At 38.9% G+C, this 20931-nt stretch overlaps 1 protein-coding gene across 18 annotated transcripts in view; it reads left to right on the top strand.

The window, feature by feature from the left end:
* Positions 1–137: 137 nt before the first annotated feature.
* SYNCRIP (synaptotagmin binding cytoplasmic RNA interacting protein) overlaps positions 138–20931 on the top strand; it is a 59683-nt gene continuing 38889 nt past the window's right edge. For 6 of the 18 annotated variants that reach the window (XR_002830850.1, XM_023759367.1, XM_023759361.1 and 3 more), the window contains exons 1-10: positions 139–158; positions 763–922; positions 1653–1771; positions 1877–2005; positions 5664–5777; positions 5877–6053; positions 15005–15140; positions 17285–17490; positions 19471–19620; positions 19916–20037. Coding sequence is in view for 15 of the 18 variants with exons in the window: in XM_023759367.1 (XP_023615135.1) it covers positions 775–922; positions 1653–1771; positions 1877–2005; positions 5664–5777; positions 5877–6053; positions 15005–15140; positions 17285–17490; positions 19471–19620; positions 19916–20037 (1301 nt within the window). In the remaining 3 variants the exon portion in view is untranslated. Of the gene's footprint in view, positions 159–762; positions 923–1652; positions 1772–1876; positions 2006–5663; positions 5778–5876; positions 6054–15004; positions 15141–17284; positions 17491–19470; positions 19621–19915; positions 20038–20931 lie in introns of those variants that run through there. The other 12 variants (XR_002830851.1, XR_002830852.1, XM_023759366.1 and 9 more) reach the window with 8 other exon arrangements.

Here is a 20931-nt window from a genome sequence, read left to right as displayed (position 1 = left end):
AGAGAGCCATGTGTCACGGTGGGGGTGGGGGGCGGGGAGAGCCGGTGCGCCTGTGGCAGACGCGGCATCGTGTTGAGGGGTGAGCTTGTGCTGCTGATGCTTTCCGCGGCTTCGGGTTGATGTTGGGAGCCGGTGCCGGCGTCTGGGCCTGGGACTCGGTGGTTTCCGTTGGAGGAAGTTGTAGGACATTTGCAGGCGCAGACACGTGTTTCTAATGGGCTCCCGGTGCCCTGAGCGGTGAGGCTGCCGCTCTGGGTGTGGAGCCGGGGGCGGGGCTCTGGGGTGCGGGGGTGAAGGGTGGAGGAATTGGGGGGTGGGAAGGTATCTTGTGTGAGCGCTTTGTTCTTCGCTGGCTGTTGTTACCGATCTGGAAGCGGCAGGCGGGAAAAGCGCGCACTTTGGGGGCTTACCTTGGAGAGGGGACGGCCGAGCTCTGCTCGACCCGCACGCACCTCGCTCTCTGTGCGGGCACAGCTGCCTGTGGCACGCCGGCTGGTCCTCGTGCGGATCGGGCTCCATTGGTAATGCTTTTCCTAGGGAGTGCTAGCAGGTGAGGCAGGGGTGGTGCCGAGGAAAAACAAGTGAATCCGTTCTTGCCCCTCGCTCATCAGGCTTGTCAGGCGATAGTGACTTTACGGCTTCTTTCAAGGGAGGCCCAGGCTGGTGTCGAACTTGGTAGAGAAAGTAAAGATTGGGGCTCTCATTTTGTCCTCTACCCTTTTTGAAGATCCTAGTTTAATTTTGCTTATTGCGTTTGAACAGATCTCTGGAAAAATGGCTACAGAACATGTTAATGGAAATGGTACTGAAGAGCCCATGGATACTACTTCTGCAGTTATCCATTCAGAAAATTTTCAGACATTGCTTGATGCTGGTTTACCACAGAAAGTTGCTGAAAAACTAGATGAAATTTACGTTGCAGGTAAGAACTAACACTTGCAAAATTGCATTATGAAATTTTTCTATTGGATTTCTGGCTTTGAGCTAAAATAGCAACTTTTTGTGGTTTCCAATAAGTGTGGGAACTGGAGTTTTGTTTTGCCTTGTGATAGTTGTGAACTGCAGGTTAAGGTGTACTGTACATAGTAGAGGGAGGGAAGGAAGAAAGAAAGGTTAGGAGGTAAATAAAGGCTGGCTGGCCAGATGGATAAGTATATGATGGTAGCAACAGCTGCTAACTGTTGGGAACAGGCCATGTGACTTTTGGGGGTATTTTTATAGTAGGATTCTTCCTAATTAACTTGGTAACTGTAGACTGGTTGTCTGTCTTGGTGTGGCTTTTGCTTTTTCTAGTGGTTATTTTAAATGGATAGAGGTTCAGTTGTCAGCCTTGGTTTTTGTTGGTTGATTTTAGGATTTGTAAGCCTATATATTTACTGTAGAAATACTTAGTATTCAGAACTATCTGACTTCGAGAACAAGGTCTAAAAGAAATTGAGTCATTATTGTAAGTGTGGTTGAGAGGGCTTCTTTAGTTCAGAGTGCAGTTTCAAAATGGCTAAAGTATGTGTTTGTCATTAAATAGATGGTAAGAGGAATGGAAGAATACTTAGTTGGCACGCATGCTATCTTTATTGGTAAATCTGGTACTCAAAAAAGATCTTTCCAAAAATATTAAAAGTTGACAACTAATTAAGTTTTCTCTTCTCCAGGGCTGGTTGCACATAGTGATTTAGATGAAAGAGCTATCGAAGCTTTAAAGGAATTCAATGAAGACGGTGCATTGGCAGTTCTTCAGCAGTTTAAAGACAGTGATCTCTCTCATGTTCAGGTAATACTAATTTAATGTCAGTGTGAAAAGAATAAAAATCTTGAGTACTTTTGATGTAGTTTAAATTTGATTTAATAAGATACAGATGACATAATTATTAAATAGGATTGGAAAATTACTTTTCAGAACAAAAGTGCCTTTTTATGTGGAGTCATGAAGACTTATAGGCAGAGAGAAAAACAGGGGACCAAAGTAGCGGATTCTAGCAAAGGACCAGATGAGGCAAAAATTAAGGTATGTACTTTGCTCCCTTCAGTTTTAAAGTTCTTTTAACTATTTTATAGCTTTGCTAAATATTCTATGGATGTGAAATGATTTTTTTTAAGTTATTGAGAATTAATGACCCTGAGATAATTTGTGAATTTTTTGTAATTACTGTTTTTGAAAAGTTTTCTGCCTTTAACTGTTTCTAAAACAATTCACTGTTCTTAAAGTTGTAGGGTTTTTTTTGTTGCCCAGCTATACTGATGTTAAACCTTTGCTATTGGTATTCTAAATAAAAGATTGAAAAAAGTCCATCCACCATATTTTAGATGGTTTTTGAAAATCTGCAAGTCCAGGTTACTGACAGTGGAACCAAAATGGGAGGGGATCAGTTCAGCCCATGCTGATGGAGAGTGTACATTTAGCAGTTGACTGCTTCTCTTAGGATTCTCAAGCCCTCAAATGAAATGGATTTAGAATTTTAATACTGTCTTCTTTCCCCTTCAGTATTATGGGTTATTAAGGCTAATATCATTCCTACAAGCAGCATGGAAATGAAAGTGAGAAAACAGGCTAGGAGTGGGAGGTTTTTTTTATTTTTTTTATTTTTTTTATTTTTTTATTTTTTTTTTAAAATATATTTTATTGATTTTTTACAGAGAGGAAGAGAGAGGGACAGAGAGTTAGAAACATCGATGAGAGAGAAACATCGATCAGCTGCCTCCTGCACACCCCCTACTGGGATGTGCCCGCAACCCAGGTACATGCCCTTGACCGGAATCGAACCTGGGACCCTTCAGTCCACAGGCCGACGCTCTATCCACTGAGCCAAACTGGTCAGGGCAAGGGAGGTTTTTTTTAAAGGTCCTATGAAATAGTAAATGTTCTCAAAGTCAATTAGGTTTTGATTTTTGTGTAGAAAATGTGGTGATCATACTAGTTTTAACCTGGTGTTTTTTGTTTTTTAATTTTACTGATTTCTTTTAAAAATACATTTATTTCAGAGAGGGAAGGGAGAGAGGTAGACACATCTATGATAGAACCATTGATTGGCTGCCTCTTGCACGCCCCCTACGGGGGATAGAGCCTGAAACTAGGGCATGTGTCCTGACCCTGAATCCAACCAGGACCTCCTGATACATGGGTCAGCGCTCAACCACTGTGCTACACTGTCAGGGCTTACCTGGTGTTCTTAATATAGTGTGCCAGTGCTCTTGAACCAAGAGTTATGGTTTAAGAATTAAAACAGTATAGGTGTTAGGTGGTGTTTTAATGGTGTGGGAAGAATGAAGCTTTGAATATAGAGCTAGTGGTTAAGGGCATCCATAAATTTGAGGCTTTCACAGGTCTAGCTGTCAGTGAATTGTGTTTGAACTGTAAATCTAATTTTTCCATAGAAATTTTACCAATGTAATTAAATCTACATTGGGAGTTAGACTTACTAAAATTTTATAAAAAGTTTAAAGTGTAATTTGTGTGACTTTCAGTTCTATCTTTGGAAAAGAGTGGCTTAAAGTGTTGCTGTAACTTAAATTGTGAGAAGGCAGAAGCATTTTTATAGGTGGTTAACAAGGAATAAGTTTTTCCTTTTTGTTTTTAGGGATTGACATAAAAAGTATTATTTGAGCCATATATAAACATTAAGGTATAAGGAGCACAGGGATTACATATGGGAAAAAAGGGAAGAAGAGCCATTTAATGGTTTAGTATATGTGATAGTAATAGGTTTGAGTTTATTTTTGTTACTAACCAATGTTGCACCCTTAAGCAAACATTTGGGTATAATAGAAAAAGACTGCTTAAAATATTTAATGCTTTATTAAAGTTTAGGAGTAGAAGAGTTTTTGTCATTTAACAGTATTTCTTCATAAATACTTAATATTCTTTGAGTAGAAAATTCTTAAATGTGTCTGGTCATTTTCAGAGACAGGTGATCCTAAATCATTGAACGGAATTTTGCTAAGTTATGTGCCTGGTGTGTTTTTATTTCACAATTTATTAGCTAATTATCAGATTGGTTTTATTATTTGGAAAACTGGTTTTGTGCTTTGCTGTTTGAGATGGTGAAGGGAAATAATTCTTGGTTTTTTCCTTAGGCTAACCATGGACTACTACTTTCCTAGTACTTTTGCTTATAATAAGGGATGAAGAGAAACTCCCAATGCTCTAAGTAAATATGAGTGTGTAAATTCTAATAGTTCACTTTCAGAGAGATAAAATGTAGAAGTTATTTTACACTGTTACAATTTTATAAAGATTTCAAAGTCATTTGGCTTTATTTTTTCTGAAAGACCCATGCTATTCTATCAAGTATTGACTGTCAAATGAATAAGAGGTTGTTTTTCCTGTAGCTCCTAAGTTTTTGGACTTAACTATAACTTAGTTTGAGGAGTGCAATTTCTATAAAGGCTGGCGAAATGCCCACAATGGCAATGTGTACTAGGAGTGTGGGATATAGGGAATTTATTGGGTAAGAAATCCAGGTTTGGGAGATGTGACATTCATCTCCTCTTTCAGGAGCGAATTAAACTCAGCCTTTTTTTTTTTTTTTTAAAGATTCTATTAGGTGCACATTAAAAGGGAATTAATTAGAGGAAATAGTTTAATATTGATATTTGCCCTTTCTCTATAATAGAAGTGTCAGAGATGAAAGAAAATTAGTAAAATGTGTGTGAAAATCTTCCTCCTGTCAGAGTCTGGGGCAAGCCACGGGAACCAGGGTCGAGTCCCCGCCCTCCCACGTGTGCCTCGAAATCATGCGAGACCCAGATCCAGCCGGCTCCACCCCCATTGGGCTAGATCCAGACCCGGCTGGCCCCACCCCCGTCAAGCCCCACCAGGTGTGGGGGGGCAGCCTCAGGTTGCCTGGCCCTTCGCCGGGGTGGGGGGCCGTGGCCTGAGGTCCCCCAGCCTGGGCCGGGGGGTGCGCCTTGAGGTCCCCCATTAAGCCCCGCCAGTCAGGGGTGGCGCAGCCTCAGGTCCTCTGGCCTGGGGTGGGGTGCACGGCCTGGGGTCCCCTGGGCCAGGAGCATGCCTTGAGGTTCCCCGTCAAGCCCCGCATGGTGGGGGGTGTGGCCTCAGGTCCCCTGCCCTGGCACAGCGCCATGCAGCCTCAGGTCTCTGCTGATTGCTCCTTAAGGCCCCTTAAGGGAACTCAGCCTCTGCTGTGGGCGCGGCCATATTGACCATTGCGGTGTGATGATCAATTTGCATATTCCCGCTTTATTAGATAAGATTGCTCTCATTAATGCTTCCATTGACTGCTGCTTATATGTGCCCTGACTGGAAATGGAACCTACAACCTTGGCATATTGGAACAATGCTCCTAAGCAACTGAACTACCTGGTCAGGGCGGTGCAGTCATCTTTTAAGGAGGTATTAGAATAGATACACCATGCCTTGAAAATTATTGATGGATTAATATGTTTCCTGTTGTTCATTAAGCACACTCAGTAATTAGAGACCAGCAAATAATTTGAACAGGATCTTGAGATTTTTCACAATAAATTAGGGCTATTACAAGTGTATATGAAAGGAGAAATTCTAAAACAGACACCAGAAACCTGTTTGTAGGAATGTTGCCAAGATAAAGAGGAAAATTTGAACAATATTTATTTCAATTTTTAACTGCTAAATGCAAATGTGGTCTTGTGAGTTTAATGTATTAATGACATTTGAATTCTTTAAGGCACTCTTGGAAAGAACAGGCTACACACTTGATGTGACCACTGGACAGAGGAAGTATGGGGGACCACCTCCAGATTCCGTTTATTCAGGTCAGCAGCCTTCTGTTGGCACTGAGGTAAAGAAACTAAAAACTTGTACCTTTTGTGGTAAATGCACAGGTGTCTGGTTTCCTAAAGAAACTCTCCATGGTTTTTACTTCATATTTAATTTACAGATTTTTGTGGGGAAGATCCCAAGAGATCTATTTGAGGATGAACTTGTTCCATTATTTGAGAAAGCTGGACCTATATGGGATCTTCGTCTAATGATGGATCCACTTACAGGTCTCAATAGAGGTTATGCGTTTGTCACTTTTTGTGCAAAAGAAGCAGCTCAGGAGGCTGTTAAACTGGTAAGTTTGTGTGTTTTTTCCTTCAGTCTTCACATGTAGTATCTTTTAAGCCATTTTTTTTTTCTGACTGTGCCTGTCTTTTACATTCTCTGTGTACACACTGTAGCAGTATTCTTTGCACGTGTAGTTATTTGATCAGACTCAGGATCTATATGGTAGTATGGCAGAATTCCTGATTCTATGAGACATCTGGCTTAGTGATTATTGTTTATAACTTACAGGAAGGTTAAAGTTTAACAAAGTAACTGTAGTAGGTAGGGTTCCCAGAGTTTTTGGCCATCCCTTTTTCAGAAATATTTCACAAAAAACATTGTGATGATAAATTTCTAGTTTATGAAATAAATGATTTTGTGGTGAGTGGCAGTGCTTGATTTAAAAATACAAGTTATTAGGTGAGGACCTTGTGATTTTTCTAACTTTTAAAAAAGAATTTTAATGTTTTAAATTGTGGCTTATATAATTCTCCTTCAAACTCGTTTTATTAAATTCCGTGACTGAAATTCCTATATTTGATAGTTGAAGATGCTAGGGTTAATTTTTTTTAAAGACTATTTTTATTGATTTTTAGAGAGAGGGAGAGCGATAGAAAGATTGATGAGAGAGACTCATTGATCGGCCGCCTCCTGCATGTCTCACACTGGGGATCAAGTCCACAACCTGGGCATGTGCCCCGACGGGGAATCGAACCCTGCGTGATCTCCTGGTTCATAGGTCAATGCTCCACCACTGAGCCACGCTGGCTGGGCCATACTTATTTTTTACTAGAGGCCTGATGCACGAAATTCGTGCAAGGGGCCCGGCCCTCGCAGTCCTGGCCGGCCCTTGCAGCCCCTCAAAGCCTTGGCTGGCCCTCGCAGTCCCAGCTTCATCCAGAATGTCTGTTGGCTATTTGGTCTAATTAGCACATTAGCTCTTTATTATATAAGGACTACTGTCTGATGAATAGGAGGTTTGGCATTTTATTTTGGTGCTTTTAAAATATATTCTTAGTGATAGTGGTATTTTTATAAAGGATAAAGGATGCTTCACCATGACTAGGATTATGGTGATAATAAAATTGGGAGACTTGCCTTAATTTAGCAGTAAAAGAAGGGACTAGATTTTTGAGGAAATTAAAAATTCTAAAATACAAAACTCAAATTGATTTGGATGAGGTTGGTGTGTGTGTGTGTGTTATTGATTTCAGAGAGGAAGGAGAGGAAACATCAATGATGAGAGAAAATCATCATTGATTGGCTGCTTCCTGCACGCCCCCTACTGGGGATTGAGCCTGCAACTTGGGCATGTGCCCTTGACTGGAATTGAACCCGGGACCGGACCCTTCAGTCTGCAGGCCAATGCTCTATCCACTGAGCCAAACCAGTTTGGGCAATGCAGCAATGAATTTCCTCCATAGATTAAAAGCACTGTAGATTTTAAATTTGCCCCTGAATTATTTGTAAAAATGGGTTAATTGACATTAATTGCTGAAGAGGCATGGAGTTAGAAGTAACTGCAAACTTAAATGACCTCATTTTCGGCCAATATCTGCCTTGGATTTTGGGCAATAAAAAATTCATCCCCAAGTGATGATAATTTAGAACTAAATTTGTGGAAAGGTGAATAATAACTACCATCTGAATGCTTCATAGGAGCTGTGCTATTTGCACAAATTTTTATCTTTAAAATAGAGACCCAGGTCCCTCAGCCTGACCTGTGGGATCAGGCGAAACCAGCTCTCTGATCCCCCAAGCGGTCCTGCATTGCGAGAGGGCGTAGGCCAGGCCTAGGGATCCCACCATTGCACAATCAGGGTGGGGAGGGACTGTGAGTGGGCTCCACGGCATGTCCGGCCAGTTTTGCTCAGTCTAGATCCGGATCGGCCGTACCCCCAGCAGCAAGCTAAACTAATGGTCGGAGCATCTTCCCCCTGATGGTCAGTTCACGTCATAGCGAACGGTTGAGCGGCCTTAGCATATCATTAGCATATTACACTTTGGTTGGTTGAATGGATGACTGGACACTTAGCATATTAGGCTTTTATTATATAGGGTACCATCTCAACCCATTCTTCAAGGTACATGGAATTATTTTCTTTTTGCAGAAGAGTAAATTGGCTGGGTGGCTTGCTGAGGTCATACTGCTTTAGTTTGATACTAGGTTTGCTTAGGAGTGCCTATTGTTAACTAGATACAACAAATTAAGGCAACAGTATCTTCACTGCTGTCATCCTAGTCTAAGGTACTCTTCATAGAATCCTCCTAGTTAGTCTCACTGCTCTTTATTGCTTCTTTGCAGTTTTAACCATTCAGCAACATAGATTAGATCACAAACATTCCCATGCTGAAAACTCTAATAATGGTTTTCAAAAGAGGTCCTATCTTCCCGTTTCTTTTTTTTTTTTTTTCAAGTTTCTTTTTAACCTTTCTCCTCTTACTCTTTATCCTTCCATCCATACTTTGCCATTTTTGTCCTGCACATAAGCTCTATTTCCATCTCAAGGTTACCTTCTGCTGTCCTGCTTTTTAACACTTCAACCAGTTATCACGACTGCTGCCTTCTTATCAAGTCTTCTTAGAAGGCCTTTTCTGACTTTGAGCACCAAGCACCCAGTTGCCCCATAATGGTATTATGAACTTGATAAAATAGAATGCTTAGATGTACTTAAAATTATTTCTTGACTGTAGAAGTTATTTGCTTATGTCTCATCATCAGGATATAAGCTTTTTTCCCCCCAGTATTCCCTGACATTTATTTCTGTATTTTAAAAAATACGTTTTTATTGATTTTAGAGAGAGGAAGGGAGAGAGAGAAACAGTGATGTGAGAGAGAAACATTAATCTGCTGCCTCCCACAGGCACCACTTTTCCTGACCAGGAATTGAACTAGCGAGTCTTCAGTGTACAAGATGGTGCTTAACGAACTGAGAGCCACATTGGCCAGGGCTGTGTTCCCTGTCAGAACAGTGCCACTATGCAGTAGATCCTGGATAAATAACCTGACTGGCAGGCCAGTGTCATCTAATCCATTATTCATGACCCTAGAATATATAATATTCCTGTATTAGCTGTGGGCCATTTTTCTATTGAAAGGTTTTCTAGTTTCCATTTGCAGTGATTTATTCTGTGCTACCTTCAGTCAAGGGGATTATTGTAGATTAATGGGGGATGGTGGTGGTGGTGAAGCTTTTCCCCTCACCCCCTGGGGAGTATTTGGAAGTAGATGTAATGGTTGGCATTGTCACAAAGATCAGGAGGAAGAGCAGGCAAGTGTGTGTATGTATTTGTGGTATGGTACTAGGATTGGAGCTTAAGGCCACTGGCGTTGCAATGCCCATTACAGTCCTATACAGGGTGTGCAAAAGTAGGTTTATAGTTGTGAGTTCTCTAAACAGAGTTTACTCTTATATTATATATTTATTGTATTACTTATTTGTATTAATATTGTTATTTTATATCCTTACTTATGATTTATCTTTTAGGTAACGATGGCTGGTATTTTAACCTACTTTTGCCCACCCCTGTGTAATGGAAAAATCCTGCTGAAAATACTAATAGTGCCTGTGTTACAAACACTGGAATGGTTGATCTCTATTTGCATATTTAAAGTTAATGGTTTTATAACTACTGACGGTTTTATTTACCAAAGTGGTTGTATACCACTGTAACATGTGCACAGCCATTTTGATGAATGCAGCTGACAAGATAGCTCCACAAAAATATTTTAGTAGCAGTTTAGCAAATATTTAGTGGGCTTATCATGAAAATTTTTATTATGGGCTTACAAGGTAGTTTGATTCAGCTCTTGACTTGAGCGTTTCCAGGACATGTGAGGCTAATTTACAATGGAAGTAGATGCAGATGGATCCAAGGGTAACTGAGGGATGAAAGGATAGATTGCTTAGAGAAGGCTTTGTGATAAAGAGGCTTGAGCAGGACAGTGAAGGAAATAGGTGGTGACTCTAGTTAAAGCAAGTGTGTTTGGTGGAAAGAAGTAGGAGATGAAACTTGTATAAAGGCATTAGTCATGATTGCTGGGCTAAGTTGCCATTAAAATGTTGAGCCTTGGTATGGGTAGCATGATATAAATGGCAGAACAGTGACGGATGTTTGGGTGAAGAGAACAAAGGCCAGGAGAGAGGCAGCAATATAAAGGAGAGAGATTAAAGATTTTGAAGGGAGAAATAATAGTGGTGTATTGTTGGTTCTGATTTTTTTCCAGTGAAGTAAATGAGGGTGTAGTTCGACTGTCCTTGACATGTTTGGTGACTTGAGTCTGCATAAAGTGATAAATGGCTTGGATGACAATATCAGGATCTCAAAAGATTTTGGTGGACAGATAGTTCACACCAGCAAGATGGAATTGAGTAAGGACAAAAGACAAGTTCTATACAACTAATATCACATGGAAGCTATAGTGTGAGTCAGCAATGTGGAATAGTTGCCAAATAAGCTAAGGTAATCATGGACTACATGTTATAGAGGCATGGTGTCTAGAAATGGAAGATTAGTAATAGTCTTTAGCTTATTATAAACTCCTCAGTCTCAGTCTGCATCTACAATATTATGTTATGGATGTCACTATTTGATGACACTCTAGGAGGCGCTTTATTTTGCCAGTATCAGGGAAGGAGTGATTATTAATCAAGCATATAGAGAACGATTGAGTCTTGAGCATTGTGTGCAGATAAATGAAGTGCTGTCATTTGGGGGAGAAAATAGAGTTATTGTAGAATTTTGAGGAAGTAAATTTTGGTTAAGTATGTAAAGAAGACTTTGTAATTAAATGTTTAAAAAATAAAGTAGACAAGCTTGCAGGTTAATGGCTTTGCTGCTATAAGAAGAGTTAGGACTGAACATCCACTTCTGGATCAGATTCCAAATCTGAGATTGCTAAATTTCTGGGGATTTATGACTGGCTATGAGGAAATGAAAAATGACTTGTTATTTTGAGCCTAGATGACAGAAATGTTCCAGACCGTACAACTGTTTTGGTGTTTAAAATACTGAAATTGCATTGATTAATGTTCAAAATTCATCTTTATTTTATTTGGTCACCTCACTGTGGTACAGGATCTGAAAGCTAGATTCTAAAACTTAACATCAGTGCCCACTTTTCTAGAAGAGTTTAGAAAGACTCACTTTTTAAAAATTATGAAACCATCATAGTGTCCTGATATACTAACACTTGAGAGTTGGGTTTATCAGCAAATTAGACTCTCTCTTGAGAGATTATTGTAATGCCTTTCTACTATCTAACTCACTGTCATCCAGCTGGGATGTGAAGTTTATTTTTGAATTTACGATGATTGATTGGTCTTTAAAACTGAAAAATTAGGAAAGTTAAGCAATTCATATATATATGAAAGTGCATGCTTAATCTGCATGTGGGAAATGGGACATTGTTTAAATGTTTGTTTCTAGTACCTTTGCTTTACTTGAACAGTATGCTCAGAGGATCTTTGTTCCTTAGTGACTTACTTTCACTGGAGAGCCAGTTTACTCTCTATAGCAGTGGTTCTCAACCTTCTGGCCCTTTAAATACAGTTCCTCATGTTGTGACCCAACCATAAAATTATTTTCGTTGCTACTTCATAACTGTAATGTTGCTACTGTTATGGATCGTAATGTAAATATCTGATATGCAGGATGGTCTTAGGCGACCCTGTGAAAGGGTCGTTCGACCGCCAAAGGGGTCGCGACCCACAGGTTGAGAACCGCTGCTCTTTAGGCTAGCTGTCCTTGTTTCAAGTCTTTTTTTTTTTTTTTAGTAAAATAATATGGTGTTATAGTTTACTTTATAAATCCTGTTAAATCTTCATGTCATCCACAGCCATCCTAAATATACCTTCTGCCTACCCTGCCTTGATTAAACATAGCAGGGCTCATGATAATGGATTGGAAGGGAAGAACTTTTTCTTCTGTCTATAATAATGGGAACACTCATTACTACTTTGAAGCAGCATTATAAATATTGATGGAAGTGGTATAACCAGTAATTAAATTTTTTTTTGTAAAATTAAAATCACACACAAGTATTTTCTTAAACAGTTCCTGCTCTTAGAACATTTGGGGAACAAAAATATAAAAGGGAAAGCTATACCAAATCCTGTCATCTTCAAAATAACTCCTGTTTCTCCCTTTAAACACTTTGTATTTCCTTCCCTTCCCTTCCTTTTTTTTTTTTTTTTAATATTTTAATTGTTTTTGTCAACTCCTGGAGTTAAAAAAGATGAAATGACCAAATTGAAAGCCATTGATTTGCACTAACCTATTTGATGCTAGATAATAAAAATCTAGGAAATATACATAGCCGAAAACAATTTATTGTATTAGGTGAACTTATTTGTGAAATAGGATATTGTAGTTTACTTGTCTGTAATCTCATGCAATAATGGATTCAGCCATAACTACTATTTGCAGGTAACCCATATATTTCTACTTTTAAGAGGTTTTTGGTATAAATAGAATGTAAACACTATGAGAAAACGGTCTGTGGCATGATTTTTCAGCCTCATAGAGCAGATAATTTTTTCTAAATGCTGGGCTATCCTGTGAATTGCAGTATGTTTAGTAATGTCTCTGACCTCTGCCTATCCATTAAATACCAGCAGCAAGGCTCACAATCCTAGTTGACAACCAAAATAGTCTCTAGACATTGTCAAATGTCCTCTGGGAGTCAAAAATGACTCCTGTTGAGAACTATTGGTCTATATTAACATAGAAGGGTGCTTTTGTTGACCTTTATAGGATTTCGGGATGTAGGGTATTCTCATGGTTGAGCTCAAATCTACAAGTATGCAGAGGAGTTTGGATGGTGGAAGTTTCAGGGAAAGCATTTTATTCAGAGGCTTGGTTAGCAGTATGAAAGTTGTTTGAGAAATGATGTAAATAGCTAAGATTATAGTATTGTGGAGATTAAGGCATTTAAGATGGATTTATAATGTACAGGTATTTGAACTTTATCTTTTTGGTGATGGGAAGCCTTTGAGAGTTGTGTGTGTGTTTTTTCAATAGGCAAAAAAAAAAAAATGTCTCTGGAATAAGTAGAGAGAATCCTGGGTTCATAATGACCACAGACTTGTGTAGAGTGAACAGAGTAGGTGGGTTTGGAAGTACAACTATTCTGAACTGAAGGAAGGGTGTTTGAGCATTATGTTAAATTTTGAATATCTGGAGGTGGGGAAAGGGATAGGAAGAGATCTATTTTCTGACTTAATGTATGCTTTCTTTTCATATACCTGTTATTTAAGAATGGGAATAATAGGGAGAGAAGGGTGGTTTTACTTTTGCCACCACGCTGGGTCTATAAGTTGTATGGAAATTCATGTTGATTCTTTAGTTTGTATAGCTTCACTTGTATGTCATTTAAGGTAGATATTGAGGCCAGATGTGGAGGAGGATTAATCAATAATTATTGTTGCTGCTGACACCATTATTACTACCTTGAAATTTTGATGTGGTTTTAACTATGTAATATATATATAATCCACTTTTCCAGATAACTTGAATACTTTTGAACTTTGGTTTGTAATTAACACTGATTTGTCACTTTGACAGATTGGGTTTTGCCTCTACAGTATTTCACTCTTCTACAGGATATGGTTACATGAAGATTAAGTACTTTTTACTGTAGTTTTGTAATTACTACAATCCACTTGTTTTTCCTCCAACTTTATTGCAGGCTTAATAAAATTTAACTGGGGGTGGGGAAGTAGAGTTGGATTTAGACTAACAAGATTCTCCCTTTTAGACTTAAGTATTTGAAGTCAAAAATTCATTATTGCTATTTTGGGTAAGAGATTAAGGGGGGGGGGATGGAAAAATAAATTTAGGTGTTGGTTTATAGAAAGGCAGAAAGCTTGCTGGTATTTGAATCAGTTTCCCTTGCATGAGGACAACTGGTTGGCAGGATGGGTTTAAGTATAAATAGTAATTAAAGGATTTTGGAATCAACTATTTTGTATTTAAGCTGCTACAGACCTGATTCCTAGTTTATCAAGTTTACTAAATTTCAAGGTCTTGACAATTTTTTTGCATTAATTTAATTTAAAACTTGTTTATTGTGTCTTATCAGTTTAATCTTCATATCTGTCTCAGATTATAATTTCCTTGTACAGTGCCTTCATGGTAACTTTTTAAAAATATATATTTTTATTGATTTTAGAGAGGGAGGGAGAGGAAGATAGAAACATCAATGATAAGGGAGAGAGAATCATTGATTGGCTGCCTCCTGCACTCCCCCCTACTGGGGATTGAGCCTGAAATCCTGGCATGTGCCCTGACCCAGAATTGAACCAGGACCCCCTGGTTCATAGGTCGATGCTCAACCACTGAGCAATACTGGCTGGGCCATGGTAACTTTTAAAAATGTGTGTGTGTGTGTGTGTGTGTGTGTGTGTGTATTATATATATTTAATTCTTTATTGTTGATAGCACAATTTACAACAGCTAAGATTTGGAAATAGCTTAAGTGCCCATCAGCAGATGAGTGTATTAAAATACTGTGGTTTATCTTTACAATGGAATACGATGCTGCTGTAAAAATGAAAGAACTTTTACCTTTTATAACAGCATGGATGGACCTGGAGAACATTATGCTAAGCAAAATAAATATATTTTTATTGATTTCAGAGAGGAAAGAAGAGGGGGAGAGAGATAAAAACATCAATGATGAGAGAGAATCATTGGTCAGCTGCCCCCTGCACACCCCATACTGGGGATCAAGCCTACAACCCGGACTGGAATCGAACCTGTGACCTCCGGGTTCATAAGTTGATGCTCAACCACTGAGCCATGCCAGTCGGGCATAACTACTTTTTAAAGGATAAACACTTGAGAAACATAGTGTTGACATTTTAATTTGTCTAAAAGATTTTGTATTTGTGTATGGGATATGCATATCTTTCTACAATGAGCACTTACTGAATATTATGAGTATTTTAAAAACGGGTGTATTTTTTCCTCTTTCAGTATAATAATCATGAAATTCGTTCTGGAAAACACATTGGTGTCTGCATCTCGGTTGCCAATAATAGGCTTTTTGTGGGCTCTATTCCTAAGAGTAAAACCAAGGAACAGATTCTTGAAGAATTTAGCAAAGTAACAGGTAAGTTGGATTTATTTGGAAGGAGGTACAACTTTTAATACTGAAGCTAAATGCATACTTCTATGTGACAAGCACTGTATTAAACACTACATTTATTGACTCATTGTATTCTCACTACAACCATAGGTAGTGAGATAGGTAACTTTTTATTTTATTTTTATTTTTGTTATCCTCACTAGAGGATATTTTTTCCATTATTTTTTTTTTTTTTAGAAGGGAGTGAGGAGGGAGAAGGAGAGCGAAACATCAGTGTGAGAGAGACACATCGATTGGTTGTCTCCTGCACATGTTGGGCATTGAACCTGCAACCCAGGTACGTGCCATTGACCTGGAATCTAACCCATCACCCTTCCCTGTGAGGGCAATGTTCTATCCAGTGAGCCACACTGGTCAGGGTGAGATAGGTGACTTTTTCAGATAAGGAAAACAGGCACAAAGGGTTTAGGGAAATAATTTGCTGAATGTTAGTAGTTACTAAGGAATGCAACTGGGATTTGAACTATCTTGAGAATCATTATTGTACATCCTGTTTTTGGAAGATTATCTTTCTTTGGGTGTTTGTATACATTTTTAGGTGGTAGTTGACGCTCTTAGTAGGGTTGTTAGATGTGTAATGATTTGATTTTTCCACATTATAGGAATAACTAGAAGCCCAGTGCATGAAATTTGCACACGGGTAGTGTCTCTAGCGGCTGCTGGCTTTGGCCTCTCTTCCTCCCAGGGCCGGGGGAGGGAGGAGAGGGTGTGGGCGGTTGGCCAGCCGGCCCCGCCCCCTGGTTGAGCTCTGGGTCAAGGGGACAATTTGCATATTAGGCTTTTATTATATGAACTGGAGGCCTGGTGCACGAATTTGTGCATGGGTGGGGTCCCTTGGCCTGACCGGCAATCGGGGCTGATTGGGCCGTCTAACCCAGTCCCAGTCAGGGCTGAACAGGGCTGGCTGGCCAGGGGGAGGGACTGTAGGAGGTTGGCCAGCTGCAGGAGGTTGTGGGAAGGCACTGACCACCAGCAGCAGCTCCTGTGTTGAGTGTCTGCCCCTTGGTGGTCAGTGTGCATCATAGCTACCAGCTGGTCATCTGGTCATCCGGTGGTAACAGTTGCTTAGGCTTTTATATATATAGACTAGAAGCCCGTTGCACGAAGATTCGCGCAATAGGCCTTCCTTCCCCTGGCTGCCGGCACTGGTTTTCCTCCAGCACCTGGGACCCAGGTCTTTGTTCCGGCTGCAGCGGAGAAGCCAAGCCTTGAGGCTAGGCTTCTCCCCTCTGGCCGCAGCGAGGCTTCGAGGCTAGGATTTTCTGCTGCGGCTGCAGCGAGGCTTGGCTTCTCTGCTGTGGCCGCAGGGGAGAAACCAAGCCTCTTCAGTCTTCAGTCTTCACTCCGGCTGGAGCCTTCAGTCTTCGCTCCTGGCCTGTGTATGCAAATTAACTGCCATCTTTGTTGGGTTAATTTGCATAGTCATCCTGATTGGCTGGTGAGCGTAGTGGAGTGACACCATTTTGCATGTTTCTCTTTTATTAGTGTAGATACTCTTGCTATAAGCAGAGATTATACATTGTCAGTATTGTACTATTTCTTTGAGCTGTAAAGCAATTTTTATAATCATTTCCAAATGACAGGGTGCTTTCATTAAAACATTTTTGTCTGCCTAGAATGTTGAACAAATAAATGATCAGTCTATTAGTCTCCAGGAACTTTTGAAATTCTATTATTAGTAAGTAATATAAATGATCAGTCTATTAGTCTCCAGGAACTTTTGAAATTCTATTATTAGTAAGTAATATATCCTATTTCCTTTTAAATAAAGCTAATCAATATCTGAGGCTAGAAAAGAGTAATTTCAGAAAATTGAGGTGTTTACTTGCATGATAAGAAAAATGTGTAACCATATCTGACCTATACTGCCATTTTCCTAAAGCAGCTATGTAAAGATTTTATGCCTCATTAATGGAAGCAGATTTGTCCTTAGATCTAATTTTATATATATATATATATATATATATATATATATCTGGAGAGTCCCCTGTAAAGATAAGTGATTATTTTTTATTTTGATATTCATGTATTATTAGAAAAATAAATCATTTGATCTACTTGTTCTTGTTATTTTATCTAATTTTTCTGGAATGGTTACTTACTTTCAGAGGGTCTTACAGACGTCATTTTATACCACCAACCAGACGACAAGAAAAAAAACAGAGGCTTTTGCTTTCTTGAATATGAAGATCACAAAACAGCTGCTCAGGCAAGGCGTAGGTTAATGAGTGGTAAAGTCAAGGTTTGGGGAAATGTTGGAACTGTTGAATGGGCCGATCCTATAGAAGATCCTGATCCCGAGGTTATGGCAAAGGTAATGATAGTCAAGTTTAAAAAAATCTTTTAAAGGGGTTGGTAGTGGGAGGGGAAGGCTTTAGAAACGGGTGGGGGCAGGGGAGGAATGACTTACAAAACCATTGTGTACTTTCTTTGAACAATATTTTTTTAAAAAGAGAAGTGTTCTTTAGTAAGAATAAATAAGTATTGAATGCATGGAAAGTGAGTATAGAAATTTGTTCATGGAGCACTTGGTAATAATTGTATAGTTGTCATGTTCATGATGAAGTAGTTAGCCTACATGGCTGTGGAAATAGTTTGCTTCCATTTTTGTGTGGATTCTAAGAGTAATTTCTTTGAGTTTTTGAGAATGGCACCGTTAGCTTACATGGTTTTTGTTCAGAAGTCCTACTCCTAAAAATAGTGAACTGTATTGGCTTTAGCCGAGCTGCTGCAGTTACAAGGTTTAGCTATTATTAGGTATCTTGCTTCAGCAGTCAGTTAAGACATTCTATGAGAACCAACATCTCTTGAATTAATCCTTTACTCAGTATTGCAGTTTGCAGTTAGGTTATTGTACCCTTTGTCTTTTAAGAATCTCCCTAAAATCAAGACACTAATGAAATGCCAGAACTGTGAATATTATGAAAGGATAAGAGGTTTAGAGGACAGAAGCTATCTAGGATTCTTTTTTCCCCTGGCTATTAAGCTCTCACTGGGTTAGCACTTTAGATAAAGAAATTTGGATGCTATTTCGAGTATTTTAGAAGCAAGTGATAATGTTCCTTAGCTAAAAAGATCACATTTTATAATTATACTGTTAAGAGCTTTCAGGATTGAAAGAATTTATCTTAATATTTTGAGCACTCACTCTTCCCTTCAGCTAAGTAGATTTTAAAGCAGGTCTTAATTAGTTTTAACCACCTGTGTTGAGTGTTAAATGGTCAGCAGCCATTTCAGAGGGCATGGTATTCACATTTTTAGGACATAACCACTTCCATTTTGGTTGCAAAATAATTACTAATTTAATAAATACTGAGTATGTGGTCTTTTATAACTCAAAATCCATAGGTTGCATTAGAATTCACTCTTGGTGTTTATACATTCTTCAGGTTTGATAAATGTATGACTGTATTTACCTCTGTAGTATACAGAATAGTTTCACTGCCTTAGGAATCTCCTTGATCTGCCTATTCATCCTTTCCTCCCTTCTAACCACTGGCAATTATTGATATTTCTACTGTCCATAATTTTGCCTTTTCCCAAATGTCATATAGTTGGACTCATATATATGTAGCTTTTAAAGCTTACCTTCTTTTAGGTATATGCATTTAAGGTGTTCTCCATGTTATGGCTTCTTGGCTCATTTTCTCTTAACACTGAATAATATTTCATTGTCTGAATGTACCACAGTTTATCCATTCACCTACAAAAGGATTTCTTATTTCCAGATTTTGGCAATTAGGAATAAAGATTCTGTACATATCTACACGTTTTTGTGTGGATGTATTTTCAACTCATTTGCGTAAATAATGAGTGTAATTTGCTGGATTACTGGATCATATGGTAAAAATATGCTTAGTTTTCTAAGTAGCTGCTCTGCAAATTGGTTATTCCATCTTGCCTTCCCACCAACAATGTTCCTGTTGCTTCATATCCTCAACAGCATTTGGTGGTGATAATGTTTTAGATTTTGGCCATTCTTATAGGTGTGTAATGGTATCTCACTGTTGTTTTAATTTGTAATTCCCTAATGACATGATGTTGAGCATCTCATCATATGCTTACTTGCCTTCTGTATATGTTCTTTGGTGAGATGTCTATTCAGTTTTGTGCCCAGCAGTCATGCTCCTTGGTATATACCCAAATGAGTTGAAAACTTAAGTCTTTTAAAAATATTTCTGATATTCTTCTAATGGATTGTGACTAAAGTTAACTTTGCAGGATGGGTGGTGGCATTTTGAAAATTGAACTCTGGAAATATACAGGGAGTTTCTGTTTTTTTCTTAAATTTCAGGTAAAAGTGCTGTTTGTACGCAACCTTGCCAATACTGTAACAGAAGAGATTTTAGAAAAGGCATTTAGTCAGTTTGGGAAACTGGAACGAGTGAAGAAACTAAAAGATTATGCTTTTATTCATTTTGATGAGCGAGATGGTGCTGTCAAGGTAAGTAACGGGGAATTGTTATAGGCATGTAAAGTAGACTATTTTATCCTAGAATCAGAATGTTTTTTTAAAAAATTGAAGGAAAATCTGGTCAGGTAATCTACTCATACTTTATTGTCCTTGGCAAGTTGTGTAACTCACTAAACCAAGTAAAAAAGACAATCAGTTGAAGAGCTGGATCTTTAAATAAAATCTAACCTATTTAATCTTTTTAATGTTAAATGATTTTTTTTAACTTTAAATGGATCATAATTGTTTTGAAGGCCTCATATTGATCAATATCTAATTTTTTAAGGCTATGGAAGAAATGAATGGCAAGGACTTGGAAGGAGAAAATATTGAAATTGTTTTTGCTAAGCCACCAGATCAGAAAAGGAAAGAAAGAAAAGCCCAGAGGCAAGCAGCAAAGAATCAAATGTAAGTAAAAGTTGTATACATTTTAATTGTTGGTAGATTAACTGGTGAATAATAGGTGGTGTTCAAACCTGTTAGATCCGTAACATATCATTACCTTTTAAAGAATACTTGAAAGCTTTGAGGCACAGAGAAATGCCAAGAACCTCAAGAAATGTTTATTGAGCTCTTGCTAGTGACCATAATGTGAAAATAATCATAATTCTAAATAATTGGAATTTATATAATAAGTGAAAGTATTTCTTGCCGAGGTTCTTGTTCCAGCATTAAGAAGGGTTCAGGAAATCTGGAGAAGGCTGTGCGTAGATTAAATAGGAGTCCAGAAACGAAGCATAATTTTGAAAGGCATTTGGGGGTCAGAGGAGCCTAGTTTAAAGGAAACTAAGATCTAAGTTCTAAGGCAGTGATGGTGAACCTCTGACACGCGAACTTATTTTTTTTGGTTGATTTTTCTTTGTTAAATGGCATTTAAATATATAAAATAAATATCAAAAATGTAAGTCTTTGTTTTACTATGGTTGCAAATATCAAAAAATTTCTGTATGTGACACGGCACCAGAGTTAAGTTAGGGTTTTTCAAAATGCTGACACGCCGAGCTCAAAAGGTTCGCCATCACTGTTCTAAGGTCTCCTCGTCTCAGGACCCCATGCTTTTTATTAACACAATTTGTCCTGGGGCGAGGCAGAGATATACACGGTGGCGGCGCCAGCATGTGCAGTCCTGAGCGAGCAAGCGCGTTCCATTAGCGGCTGGCCCAGTGCTCGCGCATGGAGGTGAAGTCATCAGAGCTCGCTTTCCTGCTGGCCTGAGCCCCCGAGCAGCTGGGGATGAGCTGGGAATCCCAACGGCCTGACAGCCATCCTGGTCCTCCTGCCACCCACCCCACTTCCCCGTTC

The sequence above is a fragment of the Myotis lucifugus genome, unplaced genomic scaffold (assembly GCF_000147115.1).
Source record: "Myotis lucifugus unplaced genomic scaffold, Myoluc2.0 scaffold_152, whole genome shotgun sequence".
Lineage (NCBI taxonomy): Eukaryota > Metazoa > Chordata > Mammalia > Chiroptera > Vespertilionidae > Myotis > Myotis lucifugus.
The sequence above is the reverse complement of the archived record's forward strand: the minus strand, read 5'-3'. Positions and strand labels throughout refer to the sequence as shown.